Genomic DNA, 15,429 nt, shown 5'->3' with positions numbered 1-15,429 from the left:
CAGTAAGGTTTCTAGAAGCCCGAGAGCTAGAGAGAAAGGGAAGTTGCAATTAAGGTCCTTGCAGGTTCCCATACGTTATCGTGGGAAAGGTACATATATAATCATATATCACCACGCTCTTCTTACATCAAAAAAAGCACATTTAAAGTAAAATAAGGAACAACTCCAAATAAAGAATAAAAAATAAAAACAAGGCATCAGTACCGGCACAATCACAATCACAATCACAATTGCAATCCAATCCAATCCAATCCAATCCACAAAAACTCTAAAAACGGTCGCGACAAATTTACCACGCGCCGGGTGGTCCATGTAGCCTACGTATACTGGACCAGCAGAGGATATTTTTTTTCTGCAGTGGCACTCTGCTCACCACGCGGAGAAAGATCTCCCGGCGCACAGCATGCAATTAATTAATTATATTAAATAGCCCAGTGGAGAAAAATTCTCCGAGAAGCGCCCTCAGCTTACTACCTCCCTGCCTGAAGAAAAAAAAGGGGGGATTTGGGATTAAATACATGTAATTAACCATGAGCCACAGCCAACTAGGTAGCCAGCTAGCTAGCTGCGGAGGGGTGATAAAATAGCTACTAAGCTACATGTACATTACAATGAGCTGACATTATATTGGTATTTAAGGAAGCTACATAGGCTACATGACACGAGTGGGCAGTTCTCTATCCCTTGCAATACGAGCCCTCCCTCATAGTGTCGGGGGGGCTATGCAGCTCAGGGTACCTATACTAAGTATAATAAGTATACAAACGTCGTACACTCTGTGGAGAGAATTTAGAGGGGGGGAAATGGTGTTTATATACGATACAGGGGGGGTATATAAGCCTCTTGCAAGCTCTTGGACCCTCGAGCTCTTTGCCCCCCTTTCCAATCTCATTTTTCTCGCGTGTCAGCTCAGCGAGATAGATGATCATGATCATGATGATGTGAAGGAAACATATCGTGTTACTTAATTCCAAGTAGATAGCTTACCTGGTTATGAGCATGTCTTGAAGCAGATGAGAGAATAAGAAAAGAAAAAAAAATGAACGGACATGAAGAACCAAGACCAAGACAAAACAAAAGATTGCGATGTCTCACTCTTATTTCCAAGCAGTTAGCTGTTAGAGGCACAGGTGCAGGTATACCGTACAGCCTTCTTCTTCTTCATCTTTCTCGTTACCGTTATCCTCTAATGATCATGTGGGGTTCAGGGCCCGACCGGGGCCCCATACTAACTGAACTCCCATGGAAGCTGCCGAGGGGAAATTAAAATTTGCACAAGACGGCCATGGGAGATTCCATATCGTGTTTTTTTTTTGTTGTCTCCATGTTTCTGTGCCGTTGGTGCCTGCGTCGGTGCTGTTGCTGACGATAATTACGGTTGGGAAATATCGGTCCAGACAGACACGGACCACTCCCTTACTCACTTCGTCAGGGCCCTCACTCACTCCAGGAAGGACCAGCCCAATCAGCGGACATGCCCGTACCTGCCTGAGATGAACCCCACTCACTGCAGCCAGGCCCAGTAAGCACGAACGTTGCCAACCTCCCCAGCCCCCCAACTGCCAACCCCAACCCAACCCCAGCCCCGGACCCCGGTTGCTGACTAACCAACTTACCCTAGCCTCGCCTCGCCTCTTATCCCAGAAGAGCAGCACTACCTGCGCCTCACCGCCCTCTTACCCTCACCCCCAAAACCGTCGCCGTCGCCGTCGCCGCCGCCATGCCCGCCCCCTCCACAGTAACACACGCCTACCGGGCCCTCTACAAGGCCGGACTCGCGGCCGTGCAGTACTCGCACCCGGCGCGCTACGCCATCCGCGACAAGCTGCGAGCGGCATTCCGCAACCCCCGCCAGCCCCACCAGCTGCTGGGGGAGAGGGAACAGTTCTCGCAGGAGCGGATCGATAATACGGTTGAGTTTCTGCGCACGGCGGCGCGCAGGAAGGGCGTGGAGCATGAGATTGTGAGGAATCTGACGATGGTGCATTATTGGAGGGTCATGAGGAAGCAGAGGTAGGCTATTTTTGTTTCTTTGATTGTTTGGATTGAGGCTGTTTGGGACTATTTTTTTTTTGTTTGATTGTTTGGCCGTTTGGTTTGAATCTGAATTGGGGATTGGGGGTTGTTCGGATTGGGGGTGTCTGAATCGGGCTTGTTTGAGTGTTTTAGGTTGATTGCAGTTGATTGGGTGCTGTCACGTGGGTGGTTTTATTCTTCAGCTCTCTCTCTTGACGTTTCAAGCTCAGACAGGCCAGCAGATGATGTGTGTCTGGCTGTCGGTCTGGTGAGGCGTGAAACAAGTCTATCTGCTGTTCTGTTCTGTTTTCTCTATCCACGGACACGGCTCTTGTTCTTTGCTGTCTCGGAACGCCAGGCTTTGTGTGTGTCTTGTCTTGCCCTGTCTGGCTGCTGTGGCTTGCCTGCCTGCCTGTCTGTCTGTCTGTCTGTCTGTCTGTCTGTCTGTCTGTCTGTCTGTCTGTCTGTCTGTCTGTCTTGTCTTTGCCTATCCTGTCTTTCCTGTCTTGCCCTGTTGATTGTTGTCTTGTCTCGTCTTGCGCAACATGTGCTGTCGTCATGATCATCTCAGCCCTCCCTCGGGGCGACAAAGAAAGCAACGAGAGAAAAAAAAGTCTGTACATGTACATGCAGCACCCGATTCCGATTCTATACTTCCCGTCTCTCCCGTCTTTTTCTTTCTTTCTGCGTTTTAGATCGATCCTTGTTTTTGGAATTTCGCGCCCCCACTAACCAGCTACATAATGTATGTGTTTTTGCTTGCTCACTGACATTCGTTCGCTCGCTCAACCAGCCGTATCATCCACGGGTACGAGAGCGCCTACAACAGCTACAATGAGAACATCGCACTGCTCAACGAGAGCATGGGACTGGAGCTACGGTGAAATGGCAAACGCCCCCCCCCTCCCCCTCTCCCGAAAGAGAACGAAAAATTAGAGAGGAATACCCAAAGGAGTGTGTATGCAGCATGTGTGTGTGTGTGTGGAATTAATGAGAAGATAGAAGGGTTCCTGTTTCATGGGATCGAAAATGATAATGCGTACAAAAAAGTTCCAACTGCATACAACCCGCATGTACCATTAGCAATGAGCAATGCAATGAGTTGGCCAAGGGCCAGCCAGGTACGAGATAGGTAGCGATAGGTACCAGGTACAAGATAGGTAGCGATAGGTACCTGTACCTACAGGTACCTACATATGCAATGATAATGATAGATATGTACCTACATGTATTTCCCGTGCCTGGCGCCTGCCCCTCCGAGCTGAAAGAAAATTCGAGCTGAAGAAGCGCTTCCATCCACGCGTGCTGTCCGGGGGGTACATGTAGTTTCGTCAACGGTGATGGATGAGTGGTAGTTACCCGAGCATGTCTGTACCTTCTTGCGTACGACAGAGACAGGCACTCGTACTACCATTCCGTGACTTCCGGCACTTTGTCGACCCCCAATTGCCACCGCGAGAACGGAGGGGGGTAGAAACAGGTAACGTTGACTCTAGTGCCGAAATGCGCTTCTTCTTCTCTACCCTACCTAGAGTACGTACCCTAGCAACCCTACCAGCAAGCTTTCCCCCTACCCAGTAAGCAAGTAAAGTCAGCATGCCGCAGGGTTTAGTTGTGATGTTCTCTGCGCACCAAGCAGGGATCCTGCCCAGGGTAGGGGATTGTAGGCTAATCTCCGATAATGATTGGCAACGAACACGCGCGCCAAGAGTAGTGTTCCGCCGAGTGATGGGCCATGACAGTAGCAGCAGCAGTAGCAGCAGCAACCACAGCAACAACAACCGCATAGCAACAACAAGCAATAAGCAATAACGAACCAATTCCAACAATCGCAACATTACCGCCCTCGCTATTACATTACGCAGCGGGCGAAAGAAAGAAAAAAACGCATACTGAGGTCATGACCCCCGGGGTTCTAGAGCAGAGCAAGAGCAAGAGCGATGCATCTCCGGTATGTACCTCTAGGTACCTATAATCCGTATCTGTATATGTGTATGCACAAGTTTGGGTAAAGTTTGGCGCCGCCCCCCCACCCCCCACCCCTCGATGCTAGGTGCTAGATACTCTATCCCAGACTCAACCACCCCCCGAAATCCATTCCCACGGGATACTCTATGTACTTTGTCGGCATGTTTCAGCCTACACGTCGGTTCCGGTCGCACAGGAAGAGTATGTAATACAGAGAAGAAAAAGAAAAGAAAGCGCGTACCTTTCTTTTCTGCATGCAGTGCAGGCGGGCGGGTGGGTACTCGCGGCAGGCAAAAAGTACCGGACAATGCAAGTTTTGTCTCTGGGCTTTTTTTGCAGTAGTTCACGCCTAGCACGCGCACCCATTGGTGAACCAAAAACCTGCATTGTCCGGTACTTTTTGCCTGCCGCGAGTAGGTGGATGGGGTACGAATTACTCTGCTCCCAAGGTGCCTGTCCTCATCCATTTTAGGCTAGCTAGCGAGCGGTATCGATAGGAGAATTGTATTGGGCACGCTTATTTAGATCTTTTTTTTTTTTTTTTTCACGTTTCAATTTCACTTTTGGGATTGACAAGCTGTTCGCTCATGAAGCGGCATTGAGTGATTGGGGGGAGCGATAACTAGAATACGACAACTACCCTCGTTTCCTCTTCAACACCCCCACCTTCCCCATGGGGAGCAGACAGTGCATTTTCCAAAACAGCCCTTTGCGCCGTCTCCATTTATACCCTCCAGTTAGTAGTAGTAGTAGTAGTTATATATATATTATATATACTCTATATGTGCACTCTTCCAGGGCATAATGCGCCCTCATACTCCTCCGGCCTATCACGCATCGTGTTCAGGGCATCATCTGGGGGCTAATTGTCGTGAGTATGTATATACATACTAATATCCAAGCACGGATGTAGAAGGGCCAGGTCAATTCACTGCAGTGTTGTCGTGTGCGGGTGATCGTCGGACATTAAACTGTCATTATATTGCAAGTGGCACAGTAAAGCATAAGTCGTAAGATAGATTAAGGTATAGTATAGTCTACATAGATGTGCTTATTGTAAAAGAGCAAGAGAAAACCAAGTGTGTCCGCAGTGCCAAAGACAGCAGAGTTTTTTTTGAAATCCAGTGAAAAGAAAATCTATGTAGATGATAGTATGAAGAGTAACGCATATGTAAGCGAGGGATATATGTCGCAGTGCCGCCAAACGACGCACTGTAGAAGGAAAACATGGTAAGCCAAAATGTAAAGGAATGAATGGATATACAAGAAATGAAATAAAAGGTCTGAAACACTATCCCAGACAAAAAGAAGGTCAAAAAGGCCCCCAAAAAGGCCGACTACGCCGAAGCCCCTCCGTTACCCCGAAACCACCAAACATATACCAGGGGGAAAAAAAACATAAAAAAGCCACACACAAGGCGAACGGACTCCATTGCCCAGTTTTCAAAACGGGGTAATGAAAAGCTCGACAAAAAAACATGGAAGAACCAAATAAACAAAGCAAAGTAATTTTTTTGTTTACATGGGTGACCAAGTCATTTGACACCTTCCATCAGCCTCAGTGCATCCGAGTTCCTTGAAGAGTACGAGGGTGCAATCGAGATCATATTTGCCGTTCTAAGGTTGACGTTAGAAAAAGAAATACTGATATCTAGGATTAAGAATTACTCACACATCCTGGACAGGTATCAACAATGGTTGCAGGAACCTGTTTCCCCTTGGGGCCCGTCATCATGACTTTCTGACCTGCAACATTGTTAGATATTGGAGGTACAATTTGGAAGGATCTTACTTACCGCACTTAGGGTTCTTGTTAGGGTTCAATGACGAACCATAACCCTCCCACATGTATTGCCAGGCGGCAGCAACGATGTAATCGCCTTCACCGCTCGTTTCACCGCAAGAGCCGAGACCAGGCGTATAGTACGTCATTTGGCCCGCATACATACCAGAACCGGAACCACTGCTGACCGCTGACTCTACAGCTTTTGCGACAGCAGAGGTAGCAGCGGGTTGGGAAGTAGTCGGAATGGATAATGGGGTAAAACTAGGTATGACAGCGGTGGTTGAAGCCTCGATGGTAGTTGAAGGGATTGAGACCGATGTGGAAGAAGTGGTTGGCTCCTGGCTGGTTGTAGATGTTGTGGGCTCTGCAGTAGTAGAAGTCGTGGATTCAGCAGTTGAGGTAGTTGAGGTAGATGTAGCCTCGGTGGTGGTGGAAGTGGTGGAAGTAGCCTCGGTGGAGGTAGACTCGGTGGAGGTAGACTCGGTGGAGGTAGACTCGGTGGTGGTGGTGGCCTCGGTGGAGGTAGATTCGGTTGAGGAGCTAGTAGTCGATTCAGTTGATGAAGACGATAGAGATGATGATGAAAATGAGGAGGTAGATGATGTCGACAGAGTCGACGGAATAGATGAGACTGGTGTCGACGTTTCGACGACCGTCTCATGAGTAGTAGTAATACTGGAGGGCTCATACCCATATTGCTTTGCAGAGTACGCAGCAGGGTGCTCACTCTTTGCAGGTGGAGGAACCCAAACTACAGCTGTTTCATGAACTACCTTAGTGTAGGTCTCGGTGACAGTGGCAACCTCAACAGCACGCTCCTTGAGGGGAGCAGCCATGACGGCGGACAAGGAGAGGACAAAGCCCAAGGTGGTGGTTGAGAACTTCATGGTGATAATAATAATGATTGATAGTGGTGGTGATAGTAATGGTGGGTGGTAATGCTATTCCTGTGATTTTGCTGTAAGAGCTGTGAAATGCAATCGTCTAGCGATTGCAAATTGTATTGAGTGTTGTCGTGGAGAGCAATAAGCTGAGGGAGGGAGTGGATGTTCTATATAGAATAGCAAAGTTCACCAGGGAACGTCGTTTCACGAGCAGAGCAGAAAGGAATGGCTACTCCGAAGCAATGGATGTCTATGATGGATGAGAACGATTGGCGAGCGAGCCAGGAAGCTATTATATAGATTCCGGAGGCGAGAAAGTGAAGGGACGGGACCGACGTGGACCCAATAGACTAAGCGTAGGAAAATAGAGGTGGGGGGGGGGGTGCAATGGTGCAATGGGGAAGGAAGGGATGGGACAGGGGACAGGGTGATCAAATTTTCCAATGCTTCTACTGCAGGACGGTAAGAAAAGGAACGTGGGTGGGATGAGCGAGAGTAGGAGGCTGAGGGAGGGGGATAGACAAGCTGCAGCAAAGAAGAAAAGAAAAAAAAATTACTACTCGTAGGTAATGAGCAAGGAGTGTGGTTCTGTGTAAACAGAAAGGATGTGTGATTGATGCGAGTGATTGAATGTAAAGGAAAAAAGAAGAGAGGTACACCCGGGACATGCAGGTAGGGAAGCAGACAGGCTTTTTACGTGGATCAAACCGCATGTCTGACCGTCTGGCTTGAATTTCCCCTGTAATTCAAACCTTTCCCTTTCTCTTTGAATTTCATCCTTCTAGTCTCTTGCTACACTAGTTTGCTTGTCCGACAAAGGTTATGATGTACCAGGTACCTCCAAACAAGGGCTTTTCCCTCGTCCCAGATCTTTGACGTTGACCATCATTTTGGGTGTGAGCGCTTCCAGATTTAGTCAGACTCAGGTACCAAATGGCGCGACAGGGCATTTCTTCTCAGGGGTAATTTAAATACCACACATCCTCGGATGTCTGCTTCGCTTTGCATCACTTGGTGCGCTAACGGCCCTATTGGTGTGGCGCAACTGTGGTTCGGGAAATGGCCATGCTTATTAGTGCCATTTGGTGGTGCTTGGTTAAACCTAAACTTCGCTAGTTGCCCAGGACAACCCCTGACATTACAGTTGCGCCCTAACCCTAGTTTCCTTGTTCTGCTCTTCTGCGTGATCTTGTGCCTTTGTGCCTGTCCCGCTCCACATCCACCACACCACCACACCCACCACACCCAGACCTCCTCGCCCAAACCATGCCCCTGTCGCTTAAGCAGCTTGTCAAGCCAATCGTTTCCACATCTCAGGTACCTACTACCACAACCAAGCTGCCATGCCACTACCTAGAGATGCGAGAGTAGAACTGGGCTGTAAATTCTAGGTTAGCCAGTCATCTCGGGGAGTTTTTTTTTTTTTTAAAAAAAAAAATTGAATACATGTACGTATTAAACAACAATTAGCGATGTGCGATCCGTGTCCAGAGAAGAGGAAGAGGAAGAATAAAATAAAACAAAATATATCTCCGTCTGGGACTCTAACGTAGCGATTGATTGTAGGAAGAGTAAATCGTCCTAGGTTTCCTAAGGCACGAGAAATACATGTACTCTATTCTTTGGACCGGCAGTTAGTCCAGTACTTACTCCTACATGTAGGTACGCCCTGCTGTAGGTACAGGACTACTCCGCGGCAGATATACAGACAATAGCACTGCACCTAGCTGAGGCCTGGAGATGGTTTATTGGAATTTGTTTCGTTGGACAACTGTCACCTCTGAAAACTCGAAAAACAACCGTATACGTGCAGGTAGCCGGCTTTGCGCTCGTCTCTACTGATATTTCTAATGCGCAAAACTTCCGAATACGAGTCTCCTTGCATTCGGTTTTACCTTTACCGGACGATGCGAGCCGGGATATCGCCCACCTAACCCCGGCCACCCCTCCCCGACTGACGGCAAACTATGATCTTTATTCAAAATTCTACCGTCCTGCGGGTGATCACCACGATAGGACATTTGGTAACGAGATGTTTACGCACCATGATCCCGCAAGTTGGAATTCCGAGGCGCATGGAATCGAAATGGATTAGCGAAAACCTAGTGTCAGCAACTCAGGTACCCCGCAGGGCTGCAGAAATATTACTTATATGTACTCTATATCCGATGTATTGTATAGAGTACGTTTTCGTTACCGAGATACATACATAGAGTACATGTAGTAAGTATCAAGTCGTGCAGTAGGAAGTAGAGAACGTATTATGTGTCTAGAGTACTAAGTAAGCATAGGTCCCTATTCTATGGATACTTTACTCTAGAGTACTTGACCCACATGTAGAGTACCTACACAAGTACATGTACTCTACTTACTCTAGAAGTCTGTGTATGTATCTTTCTCAAGTATGTGCATAGTAAGATACATGCGGGTGAATATATGTACTCTACTTACTCTACTCCAGGTCCCTGATCAAGAAAATACTTATGCACATACTTTAACGGGGGTGGGTATAACACAGTAAGGGCTGATGTGTACCTAGAAGTACATACTCAGTATATCTTTTGTGTTGTGTGCGCAAGTTTCTGCATCGATCAGCCTTTTTAGTCTTGCTTTTGCATCTTCCCAGTCTAAGATGCAATAGCTGAAGCGAATTCGATCCCAAGAATACCAGTAGGATGGGTGCCTCTTTGATAATTGCTTTGTTTGATTGGTACATTCATCGTCCGTCCTCCGTTCGGCGATGTCATCGAGCTACGTCTTTCTTTACAGTCACTCACGGGGTGAAGGCGGATCCTGTCTGATGGCGGTCAGGGATTTGAGGCCAATAAAAGAGTTAGGTTTTAGACGCTAAGGGTAAATTACTGTAAACAGAACCATCAGATAGGATCCGCCGTCAGTAGGTGAGCGACTGTAGGCAGTACCTTACAGCCGTCTCTGGGTCAATAATGAAACCGGTCCGATGGCGAATAGGCCAATCGAAGCCAACAAAAACCAACAAAAGCGTCCCGACCCCTTTGGTTTGACTGACTATCAGCCCAAAAAGTAGCCATTCGTCATCGAGCCGGTTTCGTCGTTGACCCAGAGACGACTGTACTCTACAGCGGCTGAAACTGGACCCAGAGCTGTGTATGTCAAATCCTATAGGGTACATCCCGTCTGGATCGAAGACATTGAATTACGCATTGGAATGGAAAAGTCTGCTCCATCTTCACTGCGCCGGCAGATGGGATTGGTATTATTGCAATATCGCAAGTGTTGAGTTGTGCAAATTATGGAATCTCTGGAATTCTTGACGTGGGGAGGAATGAAATTTTCGAAAGGCTCGGAACTAGACTACCTATCAGAGTAACCACGGCTCTGGACCAGGGCCCGTAGCGACGAGTCCATGTTTCCTTTTTTCTTCCTTTCTTTCTGTCTGCGGGTGGGGATTGGATACATATTCTATATCGATTCCCCTTTTGGAGATTGATAGTTCAGGAACCACACATCAGGAACACGTACCTTGCTGTTTGGTACCGTATAGATCCTATTACAGGTAAGTTGGATGACCCTAACGTTTGGCCAAGATTTCGGGTTGCAATTGAGGTCTTCGCTTCTTGAGCCGAACCTTCCATCTATCGCCACGCGAATAACCGATCCCGCTTGAGCGAGATGGCAACGTTACTTTGACAAACAACCAGACATGTGTACATACATGTAGAGTGGATACTAGTATGGCCTTGCCTCCCATGTGCGTACAGATTAGTTTCCATTCCTTCATGCACGCGATTCGTAATAGGTACCTACATACATGTAGCTAACAGGAACTTGGGAGTGAGTAGGTGGTGTAGAGTACAATATATGTACCTACATATGGATACATACGGTACATCTATGTGCTCGCCGGGGTCGCGGCTGTGGTTCATTGCCAGCAGTTTCTACAACCGACAGTCGTGGTATGTACTTATTCGTACCTACAGTACTGATGTTCAACCAGCGCTTGTCATGATAGATAGCAGGGGTGAAACGATACCAACCAAAACGCATCTTTTTTTCTATCTTCATTTTCTCGTTGCCCGATTAGAATGAATGAGGCTTTTCAACCGATATCCCACTGCATATAGCACAGTTGGCCAATACTCTGTGTCTACTTCGTTTCGTCCTGGGGTCTTGCAGGGTTAATTATATCTACATCTAGGCGCTCCACCCACTATCTGTTGTACCTACATCATAGAGTACCTCCTACTCTAGAGTACTGTGTAGGTACTCTATAATACGTGCTCGTACATTTTGAGGACATGCATAGTTACGAAGCGTACGGCATGGTCTTGCCACGATATCTATCTCCCCGGTTTCCCTTCCCGCCTTGTGTTGAACGGATCGGATAGACGAACCAGTCTGCAACTTCATATCTCTAAAAGCACCCATGCCCTACCTGATAGAGTAGCCAACCTGTCTGGTCAGCTTTCTTCCGGCCCCCCGTTTACTTCTTCCGAATAGAAAAGGCATTTGACCCCAATAGAGGTTTTTAGCTGCACCAATTGGATGATAAGGTCATGGAGCCCATTAGTTCGAAATGGTGATGCCAAGTAGGCTATACCTTAATGGATTTCTTGTGTTTTTATCAAAAATTGGTATCTACTTCAAATCCCTTATGGATGGATATATTTTGTATCTCCGGCTACAAACTCTTCTTGTTGCAAGCTGGAAGCCGTTTGCTTGTATATCTCCTTCCATCGTTATCCCCTCTTCAGACAATCGACATACCACTGGAAAGCCTTTATGTCCTCTGAACTCACAGCACATTACCCAATTTAAAACACTATAGACTTCGCAGCTCCAATCCCCGGACGGTTTGTATTTATTTCTTGATGTTTGGCATGCTGGCCGCAGCTTGCAAATAGAAAGTCCCTACCGAGGAACGCTCATGAGGCACAACATTGCGAGGAGAAGACACCCATGGTTATTAATTATGGGAGGTAGAAATATATGTAATTTCATATATGCTAACCGCATGAATTCGAAGGCCCTGCATTATATCAACAACGTTAGTTTTGCGCTCAATACAACGCGATAGTTTGACCCGATTTGCCTCGATTTGCCTCGATCTTCGGCGGGAGAGAGACTTGATTGATTACTTGATTGCTCTCAGTTTTTCAATCTGGGTAACTATGTGTTAGCATAGTGTTATTTCAATAAGAAATTTCTCAAAGGTCATCTCTTTGTTATTGGTAATTGTGGGTTACAATCAAGGGTTGCCACGTATACTTAAATTATATTATGTACCGAGATTGGAATGTAGGGGCGTTTCCGAGATCGGGGTGCACCTGTATACATATGGAGATGCTATACAAGAGGTATTGCAGAATAACAAGAACATAAAGAAAGAAAGAAAGGAAAACTTACCTAATCTAAGATGAGAGTTCATGATGGAAGGAAAGACCGCTACTGTGATGATAGGAGAATATACTTAAGTTACCCGGAACCAGTTGATCAGAGAATGATCAGCTTATGGTGGCCAGTAGATTATGAAGCTAGAGTGTTATGAGAAAGCAATATTTTCAAATTTGCAGGAGAAATGATGAGGTACTAGGGTCTAAGGTTCCGGACTGAGTATTTGCCTACATATCGTAAGTAATTTAAGACACAGTAAAATACCTATGATGTCTTATTAATTATATCTTTTCGTGCGTTTTTACGACTGGGAGCTAGCTAATAGGCAACTTTTACTCGGCAGTACACCTAACCCTCACTCCGTGAACCTCTTTTGCTGTGAAGTCACCTTCTGTGACCCTCCTATACCTTTTTCTGGTGTCTCCACAGTCTGTAGGTAGCTAGATTTTCTGAATATCACCACACAGTCATGGGCTAATATGTCTCCGATTTTGCTCTGACGAACGAAGGGATATTATCTCGACAGATGTATCGTGGATGCATGTATCCCTTCGTTCGTCAGAGCAAAAAAGGGAGATATTAGCCCATGACTGTGTGGTGATATTCAGAAAATCTAGCTACCTACAGACTGTGGAGACACCAGAAAAAGGTATAGGAGGGGTCACAGAAGGTGACTTCACAGCAAAAGAGGTTCACGGAGTGAGGGTTAGGTGTACTGCCGAGTAAAAGCTGCCCATTAGCGTCTGGTGGTGAAAACACACGAAGGGATATATCAGCTGATAAGGGCTTGAGATTGGTAAATTATTAGATATATGCCGAAAACTAGTTTGGGGGTGGTAGTTACAGGACATATAGTTGGAGAATCGATAGAGTCAATGTATGTTCCTACTGTAGAGTAGATACATGTACTGGCTTTGAAGTCAACTAAATACCACCGAATGCGGGCAGCCTAAACCAGTTTGGGTGATGTTATAAGCTTGGCGGTCGTCAACAGATCCAGCACAGGAAAGCCAAGCTCGTAAACCCTCGACAACTGAGAAGGAAGTTCGTTGCTGCGGCCTCTTGACAACAACCACCACACACACTCATCCACCATTTACTCTTCACTTCCAATACTTGAATTCTGCGACGAACACAAACTCTGCAGCCACCGAGTGAGTCCCCCCTCCCAAGCACTGTACGAAAAAAATCGTGATCCTTAAACAGCGATTGCCAGGTTGCTAGTCTCAAGTTTCCGATTTCTCTTCCGACAGTCTTCATGCCCCACCTTTTTCTTCCCCTAACCACCTTTCATATATTGTCGCGTTGCATTGAGGCTGATCTTATCTCCTGCGTATGAACCTTTAGGATTAGAACTTCTGGATACTAGCAACGCGTTAAATATGGACGAACCAAGCAAGCTCGAAGAACGCATAGATGGTCATGAAGAAGGTGGCGATGAGGAGGTATGGAATATCAGTGACCTTGAACTTTCTCTCTTCTGTCATTTGAGAATAGTCTCTGGATGGACGACCGCTAGATCAGATATCCAAAAATCTCAGACTTCCTTCCGACATGCAAATTTTTATTTTACCCCTTAGCTCAACTTCGGGAGATTTTCACCATCCGGAGTATTATTGAAAGCTGATGAGTTGGGGTTTCGCATCTATAGGAGGAAATCTCAGCCATGAAAAGAAGGGTTGCAGAGATGGAAGCCGAAGCCGCGAAGCTACGGGAAATGCAAGCGACATTAGACAAAGAGAATAATGATCTACGTGAGGACAAAGAGGATATCGACGCGCGAAGCATTTTCGTTGGAAATGTGGATTATGGAGCTAGTCCAGAGGAGATTCAGGCACACTTTCAGAGTTGCGGGTCCATCAATAGAGTGACAATTTTGTTGGATAAATTTACAGGGCATCCGAAAGGGTATGTTTAGTTAATCAAGCCTTCCTACACCTTCTATATTCCCCTCTGAGTGCAAAAGATGTTAACCGTATATAAATAAATCATTAGGTATGCTTATGTCGAGTTCACAGAGCCCAGTTTAGTGGCACAAGCATTGGTTCTCAATGAAAGCGTCTTCCGTGGCCGTTCGCTCAAGGTAGGCCAATGCCCTCTTCTACCTGCAGTGCCCCAATGTTATAGAGTTCTTACGTTCGTCTTAGGTTGTTCCCAAGCGTACAAATCTTCCTGGAATGAATCGTGGACGGGGTCGTGGGAGAGGTGCGCCAGGAGGGAGAGGTGGGTTTCCTCCCGCGTACCGCGGTGGGTATGCACCCCGCGGTAGTTACAGAGGCGGATACAGGGCGAGGGGCAGAGGATATGCGCCTTACTAGATGTTTTTTCTTTTCTTTTTTTTTTTTTAAAAAAGCCTCGAATTAGCTCGATCGTATGAACGCGTCCATTTTCCCCTCTCTCCCTCTCTCCCTCTCTCCCTCTCTCCCCCTCCCTCCCTCCCCTCCCTCTCGTTCTCTCTCGTTCTCTCTCTCGTTTTCTCTCTTTTTTTTCTTTCTGCAGCAATAGCAGTATGATAATGGCTAGCAGCTGCAAGGATCTATTATTTCATTCAGATGGAATGAGTACCGACGGGGGGAAGAGTTAAAAAGTAGAGGAAATGGCACGGGCGGGGTGTGGAGATTTCGAACAACCAATTTTCTTTCCTTTTCTCTATCTCTCTTCGCTTGCATTTACCTTTCATTGATATTTGAGCTTTGTATAATATTGTTTCGTTATCGCATGAACCACTTGATTGGTCTTGGAATGTCTGTATTCGCGTTACCAGCACCAGTACAGGAGATATAAGAGTGGGAAGAGAGGGACAGTGGATGCTATTCCTGGGACGTTGTGATCAAATAGATCAGGATAGAATATTAACAGGGAGCACACGAGAGCAGAAAATCTGGGGCAAGAGAAAATGGTAGAGCAAGTCAAGGGAAGTGGTGACGTTTGTAGTAGCAGTACAATAAAAGGCCGTGGGATTACAGTTAGGTGAAGGGTCGTTGTGGTCACGGGAGAAGCTGTTATCTATATGTACTTACATGGAGTACATGTGTATGTGGGAAGATGTGATATTGGTGGATGTACATGCAAAGGGTCTGCGCACATATGGTGGGGTTATGTATCAGTAGTTCGTGAGTTGTAAGAAGGGAATGGGATATCGGATATAGACGCGGGATGTGGGATGTGGTATGTGGGATGCGGGATGCGGGATGAGGGATGAGGGAGAGGGGAGAGGGAGAGAGAATGAAAGTCAAGAGGACCCTGGCACCACTCAGAAGGGGCTGAGAACGAGGCGAGTGAAGTCAAGGCGCCACATAGTCTCTCTGCGAGGTCCTCGCCTGTTCTGCCTGCATACATGGGCACTGGATCTCAGAACCTCTCCACAAACAACTTTCTTCACATCAAATAACAGCAAAGGTG

The 15,429-nt window shown here is 46.8% G+C and overlaps 4 protein-coding genes across 4 annotated transcripts; 3 read left to right on the top strand and 1 right to left on the bottom strand.

Annotated features, from left to right (window-relative positions):
• Positions 1–1,474: 1,474 nt before the first annotated feature.
• Positions 1,475–2,900, top strand: LAJ45_05201 (uncharacterized protein; the record flags this gene model as incomplete). The annotated part of the gene is made up of 3 exons (XM_046114773.1): positions 1,475–1,480; positions 1,622–2,013; positions 2,810–2,900. The coding sequence occupies 3 exons, from the start codon at positions 1,475–1,477 to the stop codon at positions 2,898–2,900; spliced, it is 489 nt and encodes a 162-aa protein (XP_045971810.1).
• A 2,602-nt stretch (positions 2,901–5,502) lies between these two features.
• LAJ45_05200 (uncharacterized protein) lies at positions 5,503–6,657 on the bottom strand (the record flags this gene model as incomplete). Its single annotated transcript, XM_046114772.1, has 4 exons — positions 5,503–5,601; positions 5,657–5,730; positions 5,781–6,310; positions 6,461–6,657. The coding sequence occupies 4 exons, from the start codon at positions 6,655–6,657 to the stop codon at positions 5,503–5,505; spliced, it is 900 nt and encodes a 299-aa protein (XP_045971809.1).
• Positions 6,658–10,367: 3,710 nt separating this feature from the next.
• LAJ45_05199 (uncharacterized protein) lies at positions 10,368–10,907 on the top strand (the record flags this gene model as incomplete). Its single annotated transcript, XM_046114771.1, has 3 exons — positions 10,368–10,384; positions 10,476–10,589; positions 10,832–10,907. The coding sequence occupies 3 exons, from the start codon at positions 10,368–10,370 to the stop codon at positions 10,905–10,907; spliced, it is 207 nt and encodes a 68-aa protein (XP_045971808.1).
• A 1,995-nt stretch (positions 10,908–12,902) lies between these two features.
• LAJ45_05198 (uncharacterized protein) lies at positions 12,903–14,588 on the top strand (the record flags this gene model as incomplete). Its single annotated transcript, XM_046114770.1, has 7 exons — positions 12,903–12,917; positions 13,175–13,181; positions 13,375–13,472; positions 13,679–13,935; positions 14,023–14,110; positions 14,175–14,250; positions 14,554–14,588. The coding sequence occupies 7 exons, from the start codon at positions 12,903–12,905 to the stop codon at positions 14,586–14,588; spliced, it is 576 nt and encodes a 191-aa protein (XP_045971807.1).
• Positions 14,589–15,429: the final 841 nt, after the last annotated feature.

The sequence above is a fragment of the Morchella importuna genome (genome assembly GCF_003444635.1).
Source record: "Morchella importuna strain M04M26 chromosome Unknown Morimp01GS014, whole genome shotgun sequence".
NCBI lineage: Eukaryota > Fungi > Ascomycota > Pezizomycetes > Pezizales > Morchellaceae > Morchella > Morchella importuna.
This window is presented reverse-complemented; position numbering and strand designations above follow the sequence as displayed.